At 43.9% G+C, this 24,057-nt stretch overlaps 1 protein-coding gene across 1 annotated transcript in view; it reads right to left on the bottom strand.

The window, feature by feature from the left end:
* The window catches only part of MAP2K2 (mitogen-activated protein kinase kinase 2), a 47,542-nt gene extending 43,954 nt beyond the window's left edge, over nucleotides 1-3,588 (bottom strand). Inside the window, exon 1 of the mRNA XM_085639529.1 lies at nucleotides 2,411-3,588. Coding sequence (XP_085495655.1) covers nucleotides 2,411-2,505 — 95 coding nt within the window. The 5' untranslated portion in view covers nucleotides 2,506-3,588. The remainder of the gene's footprint in view (nucleotides 1-2,410) is intronic.
* Nucleotides 3,589-24,057: the final 20,469 nt, after the last annotated feature.

The following is a 24,057-nucleotide window of genomic DNA, read 5'->3' as shown; positions in this document are numbered from 1 at the left end:
CTTGAGCAATGGAGTTAGAATTGTACATTTGACCTCAGTCACCGCAAACCTCACAATGCCGTAAAGGTGCAACTGAAGGCAAAAGTACTGAACAGCTAAAACGCCACTATTTTTACCCCATCTGCCAGGGGGCTACTGGCCTGTGAAATACATGGGCACCAAGCACTGGCAGCTGTGTTTTTTAAAGAATCCCCAGTCTCAGGATCCGGGTGTCTGTTTTACTGCCACTGATTTAATCCATTCACGCACATTAGATCCTTTGCTACTACTGGAGCACAATTTACTACTACTTCCAGCTCCCTCTGTGACACAAAGATAATCAGGGATGTTTTAAGTGCACGAATGGAAGCTTGTTTGCAACTCACAACGTACAAGAAAGCTACACAGTATATGCCACTGGTTGTGTGTGGACAGTAACAGATGATTTATAGAAATCTGTTAATTTTATATCCAAATGCAGAGTTCATTTTCTCTTCAGAAATGTTAATCTCTTTGCAGTAAGATACATTTGCACTCTGGACTGATTTTACATGCTGCTTGGGATGAATTGTCCATTTTGTGGGGAAAGGGTTCACCGGGATAACCCACCATCTTACCACCACCTTTGGGATCGCTCACCATTGTGTACAATGTGGAACTCAAGATTACTCAAAGACTGTTTGCATGCTATATTCAGAGTTATCCATAGAAGATTAAATAAATGCTTGAATTTCAAAAACACAAACGAGAACGTACCTGTCACCTAAAGTACAAACAGAATGCCAATAACGTAGATTAGGTTACTGATTTACAAAATAGTCGGGTAGTTAGTTTGCAAACAAATGTCAAATATTCAGGGCATATCGTTTTTGACTACAAGGGTTTTGTGAGCAAGTAGGTGTTCAGAAAACATCACTTTGGTACATCATTCAGGTCTCTTCTACTTTTTGCTAAACAGTATGCATGCAAGGGGATCTGCACGGTCCAAAAAAACAAACAAAAAAAGTAAATTTTGAGCTGGAGATAGTAGAGTCTTGATGCAACTTTACAACATATTCAGTGCGTGTGGCAACGGCTGAGCTATGTTTGAAGTTCTCAAACGATAAAACCAAATAACAGTTAGTGCCAATGCGACTGAAGTTCTGAGGGTGCTATTTCATGTAGAAAGCAAATAAAGATTCTAAAGCATTAAATCATGCATCTAAATGTACCAATAGTTAAATGCCAGTTTACATAAAGATGCTTGAAGGCTCACGGTCAACAATTCGCCAATGCCGAACGTCACCCAACCACATTTCAAGAATTCTTTACTACCAAAGCGCTCCTTGAATTATCACAGCCAGCTAGTTTTGAGACTGTCTCAGCAATACTCCTTGGATGTTGGCACTTTCAACAGAACAACACAATAGGACTGCTGGTCAGTGAATGACTCACGACTGTGACATGCATGATCTTCTGTGAGGCTTCACTACTGACTGGCATAGTAAAGTACTATACACGGTGAAGAAAACAAGGGAAAACAAATCTTCCTGTTGACAAGGGATGAACGTATTTGGAGACTAATTTTGTTACACTTTTTACAAACTACATTATGTGACACAAAAGTATCCTGTTAATGCAATATCCAAAGGAGCATCAAGTCTTGTCATGGGCAAAAGTGTCAACGTTTGTAAAGACCACCACCAGCTGTTCCGAAAGTGTGTGTGTGTGTGTGGGGGGGGGGGGGTCTAAGACAAGGTTGAATGTCTGAGAAGCATGCAAAGTCGTGAACTATTCAGAAACATGTGTTGTCTAGCCATGGGATTATTTAAGACTTTTGTACAAGAATAAGCCGTTCTGCTTCTTCTCAGACCACTCCTGACCCACTAAAACAGAAGTTGGCAACATCCTGTGAGACACTTGAAGTTCCCACTGTAAAATACAAAATACCCTTTTGCAGGCGTGAAACTGAGCTGGCAAAACACGGGCAAGGTCAAAACTGAAACGAGGGATTTAAAAATTCGCCATCAAGGTCCAGCCTCCTTCAGCTTATGCACACAAGTTGGCAAAGGTCACATGCTGAAAGCACAGTAAAAAAAAATGCATATATATGTACGATGACATGGTTCAAAGAACACGAGCTTACATTTTGAGGAACAGAAAAAAGGTGTCACTGACCTCACAAATTGCAACACTCTTCACAGACACTGCAATCCTCATAAATCAGAGGCGGATCATGGGGTCTTTCAAAACAAGAAACAAATACAAGTGCAATGTAAGTGGGTAGCTTTGGAGGGGTGGAAGCGGTGAAGGATTTTGAAAGACTATGTGAGCAACAGAGGACAACACTTGGCTTTTGTTGGGATTTAGACGCCCATATGCATTCTATAGACCTCTTGCAAAGATCACACAACCCGAAGACGTTGTCTGCTGACAAGTAAAAGACACTTACTCGGTGGAACCATCAGTGGTAGGTGTCGGCCCCTCTGCGATGGTCGGGACAATATTGAGAGCGGGCAGCATAGGCTTCCGTTTGGCCGGCATCATTAAGGTGGAGAGGCAGGCGCGGACCGCCTACACCAAGCTCCTCGAAGATCTTTTCTTCCCAACAAAATCAGCTAATTCTTCTTACTGGGGCGGTCCCCCAATTCAAGAGTTATAGAGGGCAGATTCCCTTGTCATCCCTGGTGCTTCTTTACCCAAGATACCAAGAGGCCTTTATTAGTATTTCTGCAACATGTGCGCCTTGAAAATGTCTCAGGCCTGCAGTTAGCAAAGCACTTGAATTTCACTGCGCGTCTTACTCGAATGACATCACTTGCATAGAATTCGCGTTGCCTTTAAAAGGGCAGCACGTCTCGTGATCTCCTTGCAGCGTACCTTTGTAAACACTTTAGGTTCCTCCTCAAAAGGCAGTTTTTCTGCTTGCTCTCGCCACCTGAAGCCCTGTGCCTTACCTCTTACACCCTAGAATCACACGTATGTTATCCTCAGGCCCTCTCCCTCCAAATGACCCCTTGCTGTCACCCAGAACGGGCCTCCTACTGCGCTCTCGCTATACCTTGCCCTTGGTGTCCTCCTGCTGCCTCCTATACCCCTAATCTAGCCCCTTCTAGGCCCATCTGGCACCACACCCGTACCAATCGTAATCTTTCTTGGACCAAAGCCTAATGTGTCCCTTTCAAGGCACTCCTGCAGTCTACTGCATCTGACCTTACCAGAAAAGGCTACCTGTGGAAACCCTGCTCATGCTCTGCTTGTCCCATTCCACTCACCCCCAATAAATTCTATGGCCTGCAGCCCACCCTCCTAGTCACGTCATGTCCCCCAAGTTGCAGTGTGTCCTCTTCCTAAATAGCTGCCGCTCCTCTTTCTAAGGAAGTCCTCGTTGGCCCTGCCCAGGTCACACCCTCTAGGGAAGGTATGTGACAGCACTGAGATGGCGTGCCTTTGCGGCCTGTTAATGACGAGGAGGACGTAGTTGTAGGATGCAGCGACTTCCCCTTTTCCTGCCCGGGGCCCCCCTGCTGTTTTCCCACCCTCCAGGCACCGGCAAGGCCGCTGTCTCCGGGACTCCAGCAGAGAGAAACCGCAGCCGGAGGGAAATCCCGGAGAGAATCTCGCGAGAACTCACCCGCGCGGAAGCACAGCCAAATATATGGAAACTGATGTAGGACAAACGATCTCACCAGCAGCCGCGTTTGACAAAGTTTTTTTCTAAATAGGATACTGTTTTTGTATAATACAATTCTCATCCTAACTATTTCAGTTGCAATTAAGTTAATTTTTTAATTGTGAATATTAGAATTATCACATTACCGGCGTTAATGTTTCATATCGTGTAAATATGTGACATTCTTCTCATGTAACGTACTGAGTCCTATTGGGAAGACTTCTGACACATTTTGGTAAAGTTTGTGCTATTTAAAAATGCAATTAAATAAATAGGATAAATAAATTAATACAATTCTTTCAAGATGGCTGCCGCCTTTGCAGATTCCTGGCCCTAAATGTACAAGGAAGCTTTCACAGGCAAGTGACCTAAATATGCGAAATAGAAATGAGACTAGCATGTCTGACGTTTCCCAGAGACATGTTTCCCGTAGTGCTGAAATTTGGGCACCCATCTGGGTCAACCGAGTGTTATTTTGACGTTCCACATGACCTCCGAACAAGAGGCATAGAAAGCAGAAAAAGACTGAACGGTACAATTCAAAATTTGCGAACATACGTGACAAGAATTTTCAATTCTATTAAGGACACGGAGGCGAGGATTATGCTTCTCATTTCTTTACTAGAAATTTGCTCAGTAGCCAATCATATTACAATAAATAAAACTAAAACTACAATACCCATGAACCCACTGGGTACGACGTAATAACCATAGAGTATGTTCGTATAAAAGGTCAGCAAGAGAATACCACATCCTCTTTCTTTGGTAGTTAGAGCAGTCAGAAGAAGAAAATAATGCAACAACTAGAAAGAGCTTGGAAGAAACAATCGGAGCTCGATCACTGCAACCGGAGACCAACAGGTTGGAACAGCTGACTTGATGCTTGAATCGACATCTCAAAACCGGAACCAGCAGGTATCCAAAAGATAATCCAAGAAAAAATAGAGGAGCGCAACTCACTTCGGATCAGAACCTGAAAAAGATATAAAGTCATAATATACCATTCCGAAATGAAAGAAAAAAGGTATAGATACTTGAGGAGGGAAGAGAAAAACAAGGAATTCATCCAAATATATCATAACAATACACAAGAAATATATAATTGAAAATTACCATATGCAAAGATACATGTGCAAAATTACATGACAGAAAAAATGGGTGGGATAATCCTCGCCTCCGTGTCCTTAATAGAATTGAAAATTCTTGTCACGTGTGTTCGCAAATTTTGAATTCTATGTCAGGACCGGAGGCTCCGATTATGCTTGTTCAAAGCTGAGCCACCACAACAGAAGCAATATCCAGAATAGGTTTATAATAAAAAGTTTTAAACATAGAGTCAGTTGACCAATCAGCTGCTTTCATAATATCTATTAAGGTCACACCCATACAAAAGGCCTTGGAAGCCATTGCTCCATGAGTTGAATGTGCACCAAATGTTGTAACATCAATACCTGCTTCACCCATGAGCCATCTGACCCATCTAGCTAAAGTAGCCGGGGTCACAGGGCGAAAGGGTTTTTGCGACGCAATCAACAATTGACCATGCATATCTTGTCGAAATTGAGCAGTACTTACCTCATAATCCTTAATACATTGCACTACACAGAGTTTTGGATTATTGGGAAAACTTGGGTAAGTGACTGAGGCAGTATTACACTTAGTACGTCTGGAAATGGAAAAAGTAACTCCTTCAGGAGAAAAAGTACGACCTGCAAGATCTAGCGCGCGAACATCAGAAACACGTTTGCAAGAGACTAGACATAACAGCATAGTTAACTTTGCAGATAATTGCTTGCGGGATAAAGAGTCGTTGGAGGGCCAAGCCTCCAAAAAACGTAAGACAATAGACACATCCCATAAAGCAACACATTTTGGACAAGGAGGTTTAACCAATCTGATACCCCTGAGTAATTTGGAAACCAAAGGATGTTCACCTGCAGATTTACTATTAATAGGAATATGCCCCGCAGAGATGGCAGAACGAAAATTGTTGACAGTCCGATCTGCAAGACCTGAGGAGGCAATAGAAGCTTTGATTTACAATCAAAGTGACATCTGCTGAAGAGGGATCCACTTCCCGTTGAGTGCACCAATCACATCAACGTTTCCATGCTGCGGCATAACGTTTGTGTGTGTTGGGAGACCAAGCTTCGTTGATAAATCTGGAAGCGTCTCGTGAAAGGCCTGAGATCTGCCAGCGATCCCCGAAACCCGCCATGCCACCAGAAAGACTTGACCCGACTCTATTAGAGGATGAGGATTGTTGAGCGGATCCAATAACAGATTCCACAATTGGGGTAGAAGAACTGGCACTGCACAAGACAGCTGCAGGAGAACAGGGAACCAAGCCTGAGCCCTCCAGAGAGGGGTGATCAGAATCAACTCCGTCTGATAGAATTTCATGCGTGCCAGAACCCTGGATATCATGACAAACGGGGGAAAGGCATAACACAGAAGAGACGGCCATGTCTGGAGAAATGCATCCGTGGCTAGAGCCTCCGGATCCGGACGCCAACTGAAAAACCGAGGAAGTTGAGTGTTGAGGCGAGAGGCAAAAAGATCGATCTGGCAGGGGCCCCACATTCGAGACAGGGATCTGAACACCCGAGGGTGAAGTCTCCAGTCGCTGAAATCCCGAAGATGCAGAGAATTCCAGTCGGCTACTAGATTTCTGTGGCCCGGCAGGTACTCCGCAATCACCGTGATGTTTCTCTGAAGACAGAAGTGCCAAAAGTCTTTGGCAATCTCTGCCAGAATCTTGGAACGTGTCCCCCCCTAACTTGTTGACATATCGAACCGCTGAGACATTGTCCATGCGCAGGAGAATGCAACAATTCGTCATGCGTGGAGACAGACAACGGATCGCAAACGACCCCGCCAGAAGCTCCAGACAATTGATATGGAGAGATAATTCCTCCGAAGACCACCGGCCTCCCGTGGACATTGGACCGCAACGGGCTCCCCAACCCCACCGACTGGCGTCAGATTCGATCACCACCTCCGGGGACACTCCGAATAGGGCTCTGCCATTCCAGGACTCCATGTGTTCCAACCACCACAACATCTCCCACCTCGCGTCCTCTAAAAGAGGAATCTGATCTGAGTATCGGAGGCCTTTCTGGAGATGCCGGATTTTGAGTCGCTGAAGTGCCCGATAATGGAGGGGACCCGGGAAGATGGCCTGAATTGAAGAAGCTAACAGACCGACAATCCGAGCTATAGACCTCAATGACACAAGCTGTTTGTGTAAAATTAATCTCAACTCCCGTTTGATCGTCCTGATCTTCTGAAGAGGCAAGAACAGTTGGCAAGAGAGGGAATTGATCAGAAAACCCAGAAATTCTATCGACTGCGAAGGGCGGAAAATAGACCTCTGAGGATTCACTAGAAATCCGAGTGACTGTAATAGATCTATTGCCCATTCCAAATGGAGCATTAACAGACGTGGACAGTGAGCCATGATAAGAATGTCGTCCAGATAAATTATCAGGTGAACTCCTCGAGATCGCAGGGACTCCACCACAGGCCTCAGAAGCTTCGTGAAGCACCAGGGTGCTGACGAGAGGCCGAACGGGAGAACCCTGAACTCGTACCAGACACCCTGCTATTGGAATTGGAGAAACCGGCGATGAGGACCGTAAATGGGAATCGACAAATACGCATCCTTCAGATCGAGACAAACCATCCGGTCCCCTTCCTGAAGAAGATCCCTCAAAAGATGGATGCCCTCCATCTTGAAGTGGCGATAGACAATCCAGCCATTGAACTCTTTCAGGTTGAGAACTAACCTGGAACCGCCTCCTTTTTTCTGAACTAGAAAGACGTGGCTGGAAAAACCCTGAGGATGAGGGGAAGACCGAACAACCGCCCCTTTTCTCAGAAGGGAGTCTATTTCTGTGGAAATAATCGCCTGATCGTGAAGGGAAAAAACCAAGGGAGAAGGAGGGAAAGGTTGACTTGGGTAACTGAAAAACTCTATTCTGAAACCCTTGACCGTCTCCAGCACCCATGCATCGCTGGAGATCAACAGCCAATTGGGAAGAAAAAACTGAATTCTGCCCCCCAACATGACCTCCGAAGCAGAGATCAAACTCACCTGATGCGGAGGAATCGTGATGTCCTCCTTGATTACCGCCGGCACGTCCTTTCCGGAATTGGTGTCGACCTCTACGGGAAGGGTAGAAGGAAGGCTTGTTGTTGGAGTAGTTGGGGTCTTGACCTCCTCCACGGTGGGACTGGAAACCACGCTGGTTAGACTGGTTATAACCGCGGCCGAACGATCGTCCCCTATATCGTCCGGCCCTTCCAAAAACCGGGCGAAAAGCCCGTCGAAAAGAAGCTTGAGCCTTATCAAGACCACTTAAAGTGGCCACAAATTTAGTGAGTTCTTTAAGGAAAGACTGGCCAAACAATAATCCCTGTGCCAAAGGACCGGATTCAGATGAAGAGAGTTCAGCTAATTTTGGGTCCAACTTCAATAATATAGAACGTCTGCGTTCAGAAGACATGGCACAATTGGCATTACCCAATTGACAAATAGCTCTTTGAGCCCAACCAATCAGGTCATCTGGGTCAATGGCAGAGGAAGACTCCTTGGCCCGATAACCTAAATCCAAAATTTTGGTGAGAGGTCCCAGTAAATCCAATAACTTATCTTGACAAGAACGCCATGCTCTATCAATGCCCCTTTTTGGGTCCTTGGCATATTTTTTAAGATATGTCACCATAGTGGGATCCACCTCAGGAGTGTCCGCTAATTTATCTGCCAAATCAGGCCGTGGACACTCAGATCGGAGACGGGTACGCACATCCTTGTCAAAAGGTTGACGAATGTGTGTCTGGACGTACTCCGCCACTCCCGGAGACGGGAGCCAAGAAGAAGAATTGGGATGTATGATGTCTGATGGCTCAAACGTAAGAACTTGGGGATGCGACGGCACATCAACAAAATGCTCCTTCCGAGCCCTCTTATGAGGAGGAGGAGAAGTGACCCCATGGTCCGAGGAAGAAGAAGGAGAGGTACCGTCATCATCTGTTTGATGAGCTGGAGGGGATGAAGGCTCCTTGGGAGGTTGACCATAGGAATGCTCTGAAGAGAGGGCCTTAGCCAGCTTTACAAAATCAGACCTGTGTGGATTAGACAGTTTGGAAGATTTAGATGACCTGGAGGACTGTGATGATTTTGAAGATTTAGAGGACGTAGGCAGCCAACCCTGCTGCACTGCATATTGAGATAAATGACGCTTCAATGGTTTAATAGCGCGAACCAGCGCTTTATTCACAGACGTTTGTACACCCAAGTCAAGAGCCTCTACTAAATCCTGCTCCATAGAGCCAGAGGCGCCCTCATCCTCATAATAATAATAGTAATCATCTTCCTCAAAATATTCAGCCATGGCAGAACCTGGCGTAAATAAAGCCCACAAGAGGAAGTAATAACAACAGGAAATCTGGTATGCCAAAGCACAATAAAGGGGGAGCGGCAGAACCCCGTAGGCAAGACTAAACAAAACAGGTAAAAATAACCTGAAATATTTAAATATTTAAATGTGGAGGGAGGGCTTGCCAATTATTAAAAGCCACTCTAGGCAATGCCTATGCAAAATTATACAGCGCCAACTGAGTCAATATGCAGTAGGAAGTCAATAGGGGCAAGAAAAAACAGGCTGTGGGCATGAGCAAAGGAAGAGCTGCTCTCGCGCTGAATTCCTGAGGAAAACAGTGTTTACCAACAAGGAACATGGCCGCCACGTATGCGCGGTAACGACCGCCTGAATTTCAAGAAGGAAAGAACTACGCAACACGCGCGTAGCCTTTCAGCCCCGTTTTTCTCCCGCTCCACTAATAATGAGGCGCGGGCGCACAGCGCCCGAACCGGGGAGGCAGACACGCGCTCCCTGCAGCGGTGACACACCGGCAACAAAATGAGGGAAAACACGAGTAAATATAGCAACGATACGCGCACAGCGCTAAAGAATGCAAACAATGCAACGCTAAGTAGAAGAACAGTAAAAACAACAGTCGCTATGATAAAAACAGAGAAATATCTTAGAATATAAAGATAAATGCACTTAACTGGCTGCGGAGCAGCAAAGAAAGAGGATGTGGTATTCTCTTGCTGACCTTTTATACGAACATACTCTATGGTTATTACGTCGTACCCAGTGGGTTCATGGGTATTGTAGTTTTAGTTTTATTTATTGTAATATGATTGGCTGCTGAGCAAATTTCTAGTAAAGAAATGAGAATCATAATCGGAGCCTCCGGTCCTGACATAGAATTAAAGTTCATGAAAAGTATTATTATTCCGAAGCTATACAATAATACACTATATTCGTAATGTCTATCCTCGCCAAACAAGAACACTAGCACACATATACCTTCTATAATTTCTGGCGACATTAAGCAAAACATTGACTTTATAAAACCGATTTGAACCCTCTTTATACTTGTTTTTTATTAGCTTTGTGAATTCGAAATTGCTGCCATATGCACCCGGGAGATACGCCAGCAAACGCGTCATCCTGTTATTTGACGTTCACTTGGTTTACGGTTTTGCCCTTCTTTCATTTCCTTGCGCTTCTACCTTTCCGTCAGTTTGATTCCGAAGTGCGCATGCCTGAACCTGCTGTAGTATCGAGTGAGTCCAGAAATAGGAAGTGTTGTTGTTCAGTCTGTGTGTTCGCAAAGCGAACGCTTTGAAGACATTTGCTGTGACATTTAGTTGATATATAAGTGAAAACGAGTTTCACATTTAATCAGCGGTCAAAATGCATAAAAAAAGTATGGGAACTGTGTTCCTAATAACATTTTGTTTGAGTTAGTGACTGGGTGGGCGTGGTCACAGTCTAAGCTAAAAACAAAGTAGTCTAAATATTTTGTTAGCCTTTCACTTATATGGAACTGCTTATAAGATATAACGCACACGCCTTAAATAAAAAATAAATGCAAATTAAAGTAATCTTGGGGAGATTCAGAGGGTGTGGCGTTATGGCCAGAGCTGTCACTTTAGAACTGGGGAGCCAGGATTGAGTCTCGGCGTTGGCTCAACCACCTGCGTTCCTGGGCGAATCACGTAATCTCCCTCTGCCTTGAATTTTTTTTTTATGTGTCTTTGTGTTGTATAACTGGTGCTCGTCTAAAGCGCTCCAATACCTTCGGATTGACTTCATGCTATATGAAAATGCAAAAAAAAAAAAAAACATCAATCTAGTAGGAAAGCTAACTGGCTTAAATGCGATCAATTCATCTATGTGAATGTGTAAATGGAGGGTCACTGATTTGAATGCAGGTTTGTGCACTGGGGAATAGGGTGACCAACCATCCGTAATTTTCACTGACTGTACAGTAGGGCTAACATCTGTTGTCATGATTGATCTCTTAAGGGATGGCATTTGTCTGTAATTTTAGCCTCACCACTAAAAGACAAAAGTTAATTCCCACAATTGTGATACCTTAGCTGAAGTGGAAGAGAGTTGGTCTCCTGTGCTGCATTTCGGAGGGAGAGGCAGACAGCTAAAAGGAAAGAAGCATTCTTACCAGAGTGTCTGCTTCTCCAAAGAAATGCAAATGTGTACAATTCAAAATTTCCGAACATACATGACAAGAATTTTCAATCCGATTAAGGACACGGAGGCGAGGATTATGCTTCTCATTTTCTTTACTGAAAATTCTCAGCAGCCAATCAGATAAAGAAAAAACAAATAAACACTACAATACCCATAAACACTCCTGGGTACCACATGACAACCATAGAGTAGACCCCTATATAAGGAGCACAAGAGAATACTACATCCTCTTTCTTTGTGATAAAATAAACAGTTAAGTCCAATAAACAAAGTCCGATATCTGTTAACCAACTTGAAAGAAAAACCAAGTCCCCAGAACGAAAATCAGTAGGCCAACGGGCAGCAAACAGTAGACTTGAAGCGAGCTTCAACTGAAACAGTGTCATCCTGCAGAGACCATGAAGACTTGTCCAAAGGTGAAATCCGCAAACTCTATTTGAGATCTGAACCTGAAATGTAAAGACAGAGTTGTAATACCGTACTCCTCCAAGAGAGACTTATCATAAAGGGAAGGGTAAAAAACAGCATATATATACAGTATAATACATAAACAATGCAGAGCATAAATCACAGTACAGAATCATGGGTGGGATAATTCTCGCCTCCGTGTCCTTAATAGAATTGAAAATTCTTGTCACGTATGTTCGCAAATTTTGAATTCTTTGTCAGGACCGGAGGCTCCAAATATGCTTGTTTAAAGCTGTGCCACCACAACAGATGCAATATTCACAATAGACTTATAATAAAAAGATTTAAACGTAGAATCAGAAGACCAGTCAGCTGCATTCATAATGTCCAATAAACTGACTCCAACAGAAAAAGCTTTAGAAGTCATAGCTCCACGAGCAGAGTGAGCACCAAACCTTGAAACATCAATACCTGCTTCGCCCATGAGCTAGCGCACCCATCTTGCCAAGGTAGCTGGGGTCACTGGGCGAAAAGGTTTCTGCAGAGCAATCAACAATTCTGCAGTACTTACCTCATAATCCCGGATACATTGTACCACACATAGTTTAGGATTATCAGGAAAAACAGGATAAGTGATAGAAGTGGTGTTACATTTAGTGTGTCTGGTGACCAGAAAAGTAACACCTTCTGGAGAAAAATGCCGGTCCGCTAGATCTAGTGAGCGTGTATCAGAAACCCGTTTGCAAGACACTAGACAAAGTAGCATGGCAAGGTTAGCAGAAAGTTGCTTACGGGATAGAAACTTATTAGAAGACCAGGCTTCCAAGAATCGTAAGATAGTGGAGACATCCCATAGCTCAGAATATTTAGAACAAGGTGGTTTTACCAACCGGATACCCCTGAGTAATTTACAAATTAAGGAATGTTCACCACCCGGTTTGCCATCAATCGCCACGTGACCCGCCGAGATGGCTGACCGAAAATTATTGACAGTGCGATAGGCAAGACCAGAAGAAGCGATGGACGCCAGAAAATTCACTACCAAGGAGACATCCGCTGAAGCTGGATCCACCTCCTGTTGAGAGCACCAATCACACCATCATTTCCAGGCTGCAGCATAATGCTTGTGTGTGTTGGGCGACCAAGCCTCAGTGATAAATCTGGTAGCATCTCGCAAAAGGCCTGGGATTTTCCAGCGATCCCTGAAATTCGCCAAGCGACCAGCATTAGTTGGCCTGAGGTTATCAATGGATGCGGTGATTTGAGCGGATCCAGTAGCAGATTCCACCGCTGGGGTAGAAGGATCGATACTGCACAAAGCATTTCTAGATGTACTGGGAACCATGCTTGAGCCCTCCAAAGAGGAGTGATAAGAATCAGATCCGACCGATAACACTTGGTCCGGGCCAGGACCCTGGGGATCATTACAAATGGAGGAAACGCATAACACAGAGTCGGAGGCCACACCTGAAGAAAAGCATCCGTGGCCAGAGCCTCTGGATCCGGACGCCAGCTGAAAAATACTGGAACCCGTTTGTTGAGTCGAGAGGCAAACAGATCGATCTGACAAGGACCCCATATCTGATTCAACAATCGGAACACTCGAGGGTGAAGCCTCCAATCGCTGAAATCCCGGAGATGTCGGGTATGCCAATCGGCAATATGGTTGTTGCATCCCGGAAGATATTCCGCCACCACAAACAGATTGTTTTGGAGGCAAAAATGCCAAAAGTCCTTGGCAATCTCCGCTAGAAGTCGGACTCTTGTCCCGCCCAATTTGTTCATATAACGAACCGCTGACACGTTGTCCATGCGGAGAAGATTACAACAATTCGTCTGACGGGGCGAGAGGCAGCGAATCGCAAAGGAACCCGCTAGAAGTTCCAGGCAATTGATGTGGAGATTCAATTCCTCCTGAGACCAACGGCCGCCTGTGGACACTTGACCGCAACAGGCTCCCCAACCCCACCGACTGGCATCGGATTCGATCACCACCTCCGGAGTGGTTCCAAATAGGGCTCGACCGTTCCACGACTCCATGTGCTCTAGCCACCATAACATCTCCCACCTCGCCTCCTCTGTGAGAGGAATCTGATCTGAATACTTGAGGCCTTTCTGGAGATGATGGATCTTGAGTCGTTGAAGTGTTCGGTAATGAAGGGGACCCGGAAGGATCGCTTGGATAGAGGAAGCTAACAAGCCGACGATCCGGGCTACAGACCTCAAGGACACAATCTGCTTGTGCAAAATCAATCTCAACTCTCTCTTGATTGATCTGATTTTCTGATTGGGCAAGAGGAGTTGACACGTGAGGGAGTTAACTAGAAAACCCAGGAACTCGACAGATTGAGATGGAATCAACACAGACTTCTGCGGATTGACTAGGAAACCCAGAGTCTGCAAAAGATCTATGGTGCAAGCAAGATGCTGCATCACCAGACGAGGACACTGACCCATGATGAGAATGTCGTCCAAGTAAATAATGAGACAAACGCCCCGGGCATGAAGAAATTCGACCACAGGCCTCAGAATTTTCGTGGAGCACCAAGGTGCTGACGAGAGGCCGAAAGGAAGGACTTTGTACTTGTACCAGATTCCCTGCCATTGGTACTGAAGAAAATGACGATGACGTTTGTAAATGGGCACTGACAGATACGAATCTTTCAGATCTAGGCGGACCATCCAGTCCCCCTCCTGAAGAAGATCGCGAAGAAGATGGATCCCCTCCATCTTGAAGTGGCGATATACAACCCATCCATTGAACTCCTTGAGATTTAAAACTAGCCTGGAGCCACCCCCCTTCTTCTGTACTAGGAAGATGTTGCTGACAAAAACCTGGGGGTGATGAGACGTCTGCACTATGGCCCCTTTTTGAAGTAGAGACTCGATCTCGCTGGAAATAAACATCTGATCCTGAAGGGAAAAAAGCATCGGACGAGGAGGAAGAGGTTGAGAGGGGGAATGAAAAAACTCTATTTTGTAACCCTGCACCGTGTCCAGGATCCACGCATCCTGCGAGATTTTTTGCCAATTGTGGAGAAAATATCGGATCCTGTCCCCCAATTGCACCTCCAAAAATAAATCAGGCTCACCTGAAGATGCGGCATCATGTTGACCTCCTTGGTTACCTCCATAACAGCCTTTCCTGACTTGTTTCGGGCTCCACGTGTTGGATAGAAGGAGGCGGAGGAGTTTGAGTCTTGATATCTACCACGCTGGGAATTATATCCCTGCTGGGCGCCTTGTTGGAAACCACGGCTGAACGACCGCCCACGATGTCGTCCGGCCCGGCCAAAAACCGGACGAAAAGCCCGCTTGAGGGAACCCTGCGCTATGTCGAGGCCACTGAAGGTAGCAACGAATTTAGTTAATTCCTTCAGGAAAGGCTGACCAAAAAGTAGACCTTGGGACAAAGGACCAGATTCCGAAGTAGAGAGTTCCGCCAATTTTGGGTCAAGCTTTAAAAGAATAGAGCGACGGCGCTCGCAAGACATGGCGCAGTTTGCATTGCCCAACTGACAAATGGCTCGTTGAGCCCATCCAATCAGCTCTTCAGGATCAATTACGTGGCCAGAGGCCTTAGCCCTAAAACCTAAATCCAATATTTTTGTAAGGGGACCTGTCAAGTCAAGCAATTTATCTTGACAAGAGCGCCATGCGCGATCAATCCCTTTTTTAGGGTCCTTAGTATATTTTTTAAGATAGGTGAGCATGGAGGTGTATCTGCTACCTTGTCAGCCAGATCCGGTCTAGGACATTCAGAGCGCAAACGCGACCTCACATCCTTATCAAATTCCTGGCGAATATTTGATTGCACATAATCAGCGACCTCAGTGGAGGGAAGCCATGATGAGGAGTTAGGGTGAATAATCTCCGTGGGATCAAAAGTGAGTACGGTAGGCTGGGATGGTGCATCTACATAATGCTCCTTATGTTGTTTCTTAGCAGGTGGAGGAGGGGCTTCTGAGTCAGAAGCTGTATCAGAAGTGGTAGTAGTATCATCACCTTGTGGGGAACCAGAACAGACTACTTTGGATGAAGAACCATATGTATGGTCAGAGGACAAGGTTTTCGCTAATTTGGCAAAATCTGAAGAATGAGGATTAGTGGAAGGCTTCCCCCCAGAGGTAGAACGGGGTGCAGACCCCGGAAGCCCACCTTGTTGCAGAGCATACTTGCACAAATGGCGCTTTAGAGGCTCAATACCCCTAAACATGGCTTTATTGACGGAGTGTTGAACCCTAACATCAAGAGCCTCAAACAGCTCATGCTCCAGAGACCCAGAAGGACCCTCCTAAAAATACTCTTCATCATAATAATATTCAGCCATGGGGACACTAAAGAGTGACCAATATACCCACTTGAATAGGAAAATGGAGCCAAATACACTGTCTCAGTGAAATAAATATTGACAGTGATAGAATAAGGGGGAGTGGAAAAACCCCAGACAAGCCAGTACAACACAAGCACCGAAGTACAAAGTGTGTACAAACAATTATAATGTGGAGGGAGGGCTTGCCCAGAACAACCACTCTAGGCAGAGCCTATGCAAGAATTGCACAGCCCAAATGCACCAACCAGCTAAATGTGCGTCGTAGGGGCTGGTATGGGCAAGTGGGATAAGAGCAATGAAGCGCTGCTCCCGCGCTCACTCAAACCCAACGTAAACAGTAAAATCGGGTAAAAATGGTGGCACAGAGCGCCCGGTCCGGGAGGCAGTAAGCACTCCCAATCCCCTCAAAACGAAACCGGCAATGTTTAAAGAGCTAGCGCGGCTTGAAATACAAGCGCTCCCAAGCCCCGTACGAGTCACGGGAAAATGGGAAAAAAAATAAAACTCAGATGCGGAGAAAACCGGGAAACAGACCAGCAATGCGCGAGACACGCGCACGGGCAGACAGTAAAGGAAGCGTCGAAGCAGACGCGCACACCAACCCTCAACAATAAAGGGAGCGTGTCAGCAAGAGCAACAACAAAACGCAACTATCATGCAATTAGCAAATCAGCATCAGCAATATACATAAAGCAAATCACTTAACTGGCTGTGGAGCAGCAAAGAAAGAGGATGTAGTATTCTCTTGTGCTCCTTATATAGGGGTCTACTCTATGTCTGTGGACGAGTGGGTTAGATGTTTGCTGGGACCATTCCCCTGGCACTAAATGAAGACGTATCTCGGCTGATGGAGGCCGCATGCGGGTTGGGGGAGGGTCGAACCTCCTGCCTCCTGTGCCCCCCCCCCCCCCCCCCCCCCCCGGGCCCTCTGAGAATTTTCATTTAACTGGTATTCCCTGTGAGTGGCGTTGTGTGGATGACTTCCTTCCCCAACAGCGGACGGGGGATGTGGTTCCCCTCCCCTCTTCTCTTCTTCACCCCCCTCCCCCCCCCGTTCCCCCTAGGGCAATGCCTTGTGGCACTTAGACTGATTTTTAGTAGCAGCATGTTTCGGTATAGTGGGTGGGTTTAGGGTGGGTTTGGGAGTTTTAGGGATTGTGGGAATGTTCGACGGGCACTGCCCCCTTAATGAGTATGATATAATGAGAGCTGGGTATACCATACATTGCACTGTACCAGGTTGCTGGACCTCTGGGGATCCTGAGGTGCTATATGGCTGCAATCCCATACTTATAACATCTATTCACAGGGTTGACGTTTATCACCTGCATTTTCTCCTCTGCCTCCTATATGTTTAATGCAATTTTGTAACCCAATGCTCCTTCTCATGAAAACTTAATAAAGTGGTTTAAAAAAAAATATATATAGGGGTCTACTCTATGGTTGTCATGTGGTACCCCGGATTGTTTATGGGTATTGTAGTGTTTATTTGTTTTTTCTGTCTGTTTCTGTATCTGATTGGCTGCTGAGAATTTTCAGTAAAGAAACCGAGAAGCATAATCGGAGCCTCTGGTCCTGACATAGAATTAGCAAACGTAAAGTCTGCTCTGGAGCGGTATAGCGTCACTTGAAGTTTCCTGATAAGATATTTTCTTTTTGAGAGGTACTGTAAGGGTGTGCCAAGCTGCGGAATGCGTCTATTTAATAGACAGTTACAAAAAATGTTTGTACTAGGTATAATTTGTATATTACTAAAATGTATCATTTAGAAGCACTTTTTATCTTTATCCTAAATTTATATGTGCATTTAGTGGCAGCCTATAGTATACTGAGTGTAATGCACTTTTAAAACGATGACTTACACATTCCCAGTGTTTCCAGGGATTTCCTAGCACTAAAAATACACGTCACTTTTCCCTGCTACACCAAATAGGATTCAATTCTGTTTACCTCTAGTTGCACACATATACATCTGTAGTGATCACATTAACCAACAGAGGTTTCATAACGTACAATAGTGCATTTTACACTGATTGGTTTAACTTTTCTTTATTTAGCAGTTAAGGTGTGCATTATTTTATGTGTAGTTATCTGAGAGATCAACAAAATAGTTACTCAATATTTTGCTCTTTTTAGCCACGCCTTAGATTCCACCTCCACACAAACTGACCCCTGTCCTCATGGCAGTATCCATAATTTTCTAATGCACTTTCACCGCTGCGTTGAATAGCTTTGAGGGGGGCGAGCCAACAAATTAACAAGGAGAGCTGAGCCAAGGGTCTGGCTCGGATCATACAGTCCGTGTACGAGTTAAGCCCTGATATGTTTGCTATGTAAATCATATAACAAACATTATGTAAAATATGATAACATTCAAAAGAAGTGTATTTCTTTATTATGTGAACTAATGACAATACATCACATTAAAGCATATTAAATACAATATGTTTTTGTACAGCTGGTATTCAGAACTTATGTATTTGAAAGTGTTTTGATATGCATTAATGGAAAAAACAGTGAAGTAAAATATTTGCGTAGGATCACGCAATTTAAGTAGGGAAGCCACAATTTATCCCGGTTTTCTAATTTAACTTTGTAAAAATCAGCCATGAAATGGGTATTTGTCTTTCCTTATGTTAAGGCTTTGTTTGTATTAATTCTTGCATTTTTTATATAGCGTGAACTCATCCCAAAGGCATTGGAGGACTTTACATGAGCACCACTTACATTACACAAGGTTACACAAGGTCACATTCATTGTTTATAGGCATGGGGAGATTAAGTGGTTTGCCCAGAATCACAGGATGTTGAGCTGATGTAGAGACTCGAACCTGGTTCCCCAGTTCCACAATCGGCAGCCCTGGCCCTAACGCCACATCCTGTGTAGAAGGAAAGAGGCAAGAAGAAGCCACATGAAAGCTCGGCTCGTTATGGGCTCGATGTTCCAACAGGACCTTGAGCTGAGCCAGAGCTAGGCTTCAGGCTCAAGCCTGGCTCAACGTTTCAATGGTTCACCACATCTAGAATAGCTCTATAATATTTAAAAAGACAGTCTTATTAGCATATGGTGTCCTGCCTTCCCTTACTTTCAATATGGACCTTTTTTTTTTTAGATATTGTGCCAGATTAACCTGTGATCTGTCTTTATTTAACACAGAGTTCTATTCATTTGATAGAATTGTACAAAACACTATCTTCTGGTTATAAAGGGGATTGAGAAAAATAAATCTAGTCAGTGGCTTAAGTGCACTATTTACTACTGGGAAGACTTGGTTCAAACCTCAGATTTCCTGCATGGCTAAGTTATGTAATCTTAGTCAAGTCAATTGAATCCATGTGTCTAATGCATTTGATACTGAGATTTGATAGCTTTTTCTAGAAATTCTGTTTAAGATGGACTGTGTACAAAAAAATCACTTTTTTATTTCATTAGCCTGAAATGTTCCACCATCCATAACAATAATATTGCCCATGACGTAAGGGACACCAGATGATTGGTTCACTTTGTTCACTCCTGGTGTGGTCAAAATGGAGGGTTAACACATGTTTTAAAGTTCATGTTTAGAAACTTTCATTTTAGGTAAATGCCAATTCAATGTTGTGATCTAATGCACTAAACTGAAACCCTACCATATGTTTTTTTAAAGGATGTTATTGTTGTGTGCCAAAAGAGGTTACATTGCATGATTGTGGCCAGGTATGTAGCAATAGATTCCATCATACAATTACAGAACAGTGCTGGGCTATTTATGAAGAGTTAGCACACAATTTTTATGTCTTTCTTTGTAACAAGCTCAGCCATAATAAACTGCCCATCTTCTCCCCCATGCCCAGTTGCCACGCTTTAACTATTAGTGTAGGAAAGCAGAGCAATGAATCCTGTCGTACTTAGAAGAAAGTGTTCTACGGGGGAAATCATGACAGTGTGTCGGAGATAGGCTCCCTTAAACCACTGCCTTGAATGTATTAATCTATATTCGATTTTATAAATAAAATCATAAAATACTAATTAAAAACAACATACAGAATTTCAGTGCCAAAATCATTCTTGTTTTAAACCCCCCATTTAAAAACGTACAAGGAAAAAGCAAATAGAAGGAGAGTTTAACAGCTGTAAAAACAGTAAGGCTGGTCTGACTTGAGTAAAATTTAAAGGTATTACAATTGGGCATATGAACTTGTATCGCAGATTATTATATTTTGGGCAAAGCATAACTACATGTAATATATCATTAATTGACATATTGTCACAGTTGCAGAGGGGCAAATCCGAATACTTAAAACAACCATAGTTAAAAGGGACTAAATGGTTAAATAAATTTAGCCTGAAATAAGTCAGCAAACGGTGTTGGTGGCGAGACATATTTTCACCAATATTGCATGTCGTATAGGGTGTTCATTAGTGCAGCATCCTCACGTTCTGATGTCAACGTATCCCTAAAAGCGGTTTTGACCCATTTGCCATCATTACGAGTTATGTCTGGGGGGTTTACAAACATATCTGACCTCCCTAGGGCCCTCAAATTACGCGCCGCATATGGCAGCCAAGGGATCTGTAAAGACATTTCTAGTTTCAGGCAATCCTGTAAAATGAATATATTAAAACTCAGTTCCTCCTTTAACCAAATTGAATTCCAGAGTTTTAATGGACTGAGACGGAGCTGGTCAAATAAAAAAACCTAAACCTAATTCTTCGTGGACAATTTCATAGGGTATATTTTGACAAACTCACAAAAGACTCCTTAAAAACTTGTTTTCAGCAACTTGCAGTGATGCAACCTGGCCATATCCCCATGCCACTGGAATCAAGCTATCCTGGCTGAAGAGGGGTGAAACCCCAAAACCGGTCCTAGGATGCTTGTTTCCAGTCCAGGAAGGACCTGGCCTGGCAGTTCGGGCTGGACTGTTCCCATTGGGCACAGGGTCAAGACTGATTTGCATATGGCTGGGTCCAAACTGGAATGGCATGGTGAGCAAAAAAACAATGGATTTAGACCCAGATCTATGTAGTGGGGTGAATGTATGACATTGTTCTGCATTCTGTCCATCAATAGTTCTTTTTGCATATCCCCAAATTCCACTGCCATAGCACACTAAAGGGATACATTTAGCCGTGTAAATTTCCAGGACCGATTGAATATGAGTGCGCCCGTTGGCGTGAAAAATCTCCAATGCTAAATATCTACCTATTAAAAGTCAAAACTTTCTGATCTATAAGTGAATGCCAATTAAACTCAGAGTCCAGTTGGATCCCCAAGTACTTAAACTTGTCTACCTGACTGATGTGTTGGCCATCTATTGCATATTTCATAATTTTCGTGTTTGATGGTCCAAACTTCATAACGTGATTTTAAGAAGTTTGTCGACATGTCAAGACTATTCATAAAACTGATAAAAAGGGTAAGGAGCATTTGCAAACCTTTACAAGTATGGGCAATTAAAACTGTATCATCCGCCTAGAGCAAGGCAGGGATAGAACGACCTCCTACTCTAGGCACATCAACACCCGGAGCTGTCAGAGCTTGCACTATGTTGTTAATATAAAAAATTTAAAAAAGGAGCTAAAATACAGCCCTGCAGCACCCCACGCTGAAGTTCAAAGTGCTCAGTGCATTCCCCATTAGGACTAAACTTGACAATGGCGGAAAGACCAAATCACGCAAAAAATAATTAAAACAAAATCAACATCCATATGTTCCATCATAGACTAAGCTTAGAGCGATTGACTCTATCAAAAGCAGAGCTAAAGTCCATGAAGGCCAGATGGATGGCCTCCTTCTTAGCCTTAGTGTATTTACAAGTTAATAAATAGAGGTTCAGAGTCTACTCTATAGTACCCCGACCTGGGCGAAACCCATGCTGAAGGTCAGATAAAAAGCCTCTCTCTTCGGCCCACTCCATGAGTCGGTTTAATAACTGCCTTGAGTAGTTGCCTATATGTCGCACGCAAGAACAACTACTATTAAATGCAAACCGAGGGTGCATGTGCCAGGGTGGATTATGGGGGGAGAGTATCATCCTTGGTACAATCTTTAAAGCCCTGCACCACAATTTCCCATGCCTGTGCAAAAAAATATTTATGGCCCGCTCATGCCTCTCTGTGTAACAGGGCGATCACAGATCGAAACCAAGAGAGCAAGACCTTGGTACAATTTATGATAACCGGAGGAAGTTAAACCTTCCGGATCAGTGTAATATTACATTTTGCTAGCAGAAGAGCCAGGCCAAGGAACTTGGTCGGGGGTTTCTCGAACTTAAGGCGGGGGGATATGGCCAATAGGGCTGCTTCTGTGGAATTTGTTAGTACACGGGCCGATTGAGGTCGACAGCATCTCCAAAACTCTCTGCCAGTATGAAAGAAGTGTGGAGCACGACCATAGAATATGAAGCAATTTGGCATCTAATGGCATACAGGCTGGACATACAGCTGCGACTCCCGGGTATATTTTGTTAATTCGGGCAGGTGTAAGTTAGACTCATTTCAGAATATTAAATTGTATGTGCTTAACAAGGGAGCTATGGGATACTTTGTGGGGATACTTCAATAATTTAGGCCAGTACATATTGTGCAGAGGTATGGCCATGTCAGTCTCCCAGTTAGTAACAAGAGAAGACCTGTAGTGGCCCTCATGTTTAAGGAAATCTTTGTACAGCCATCTTATCATTTTACCACCAGTGCCTATGGTGTAGAGTGTCTGGTACACTTCATAAAGAGATGGGTTATGGGGCAGACATTAAATAGGGCATTCAATGATTGTTTAAGGTGTTTGTTAGAAAGGAATTGACCTGGGTGGAGATTCTAGGCTGCGATAAGGGTTTAGAAATCTAGTAGCTCACTGTCAACAAACAAATACTCCAGTTGTGAGAGGCCTTCAGCATGCCTCTGACGGAGTTGCCCTGAGCGAAGCCATCCTGTGCAAGGACAGAGGCCTATCAAAGGTATTACAGGAGCGTAAAGTTTCTTCATGTTATTGTGTTTACGGGTTCTAGTAAGGTAAGAAAAAGCTGTGTGGGTTAACTGCAGCTAAATATTAGCATTCTAAATCCAGAAGGGCTAATCCACCATCATTCACAGGTAGCTTTAGAGTAGTAAGAGCTATCCGGCGGCTCCCTGGTCCCCAAATCAAAAGTGGGACGTGTTGAGGTGCCTGAAGAAGGAACGAGGGATGAGCAGGTGAAGGCTTTTAGAAATATTACAATAACTGAGGTAACACCACCATCTTCACTAGTGCCACATGGCTCATTACTGAAAGTGGAAGAGAAGATCAAAAAGAAAACTCAGCTAGGTATTGAAAGGTAACTGATTCCCTGTTCAAAATGGGGTCCAATTGTATAGAAAGGGGAAAACACTACTATATGTTCAAGAAACACTTCTTACAATATAACATCTTTATCGTGGTCTTAAATTTTCTTGTGAGAGATATTGTATGCAACAAGGAGCCTACAGCCCCTCAATTGCTTAATATCTGTTATCTCCATTGTTCCACTTATTTGTTGCCTTTTAATTCCATGGCTTAACTTTATCTTATTTCAGCTGGAGCATGGGCCAAGTACTGATTGCTTCAGCTTCGTTGCTGTTCTTCCGCTGATCGTGCTGTGATTGAGGTATTACTTTTATTTTTTCTTCTTCCGTGTCATCCTTGTTGAACTATTGCCACTTCTAGCTGTGTTTTACTATGTCACACACACTTCAAAGAAGCTCTTTTCTTCTTTGGGGTGGATGCTTTTGGGACAACAGATGTTATCTGCTTTTATTGTGAAAAACAGATGTTAAGGAACTGTTCCTAAGAGACGCATTAATGAGTGCAAAGAGGATTCTTCTGAGACTATGGAAGAGCAACAACCTTCCTAACGTTGATGTAGGGGGTTTCGACAGGTGGTCCCAAGCCTCACTTGGAAAGCTTTTAAATTCAAAAGAGGGACATTTATTTATTTATTTGTCATGCATAATTAATTAAAACCATTACATATCCACCCCCACCCCCCAAAAAAAAAAAACCCACATCAAAAACAGTACCAAAGAACATGCAATCCATTTCAATTTCAATTTAAACGGAACCTGGCTAGCTATTAAAACAATACAATTCCAGGATGTGCTCGGCAATAAAAGTAATGGA

The sequence above is a fragment of the Triturus cristatus genome, chromosome 12 (genome assembly GCF_964204655.1).
Source record: "Triturus cristatus chromosome 12, aTriCri1.1, whole genome shotgun sequence".
Lineage (NCBI taxonomy): Eukaryota > Metazoa > Chordata > Amphibia > Caudata > Salamandridae > Triturus > Triturus cristatus.
This window is presented reverse-complemented; position numbering and strand designations above follow the sequence as displayed.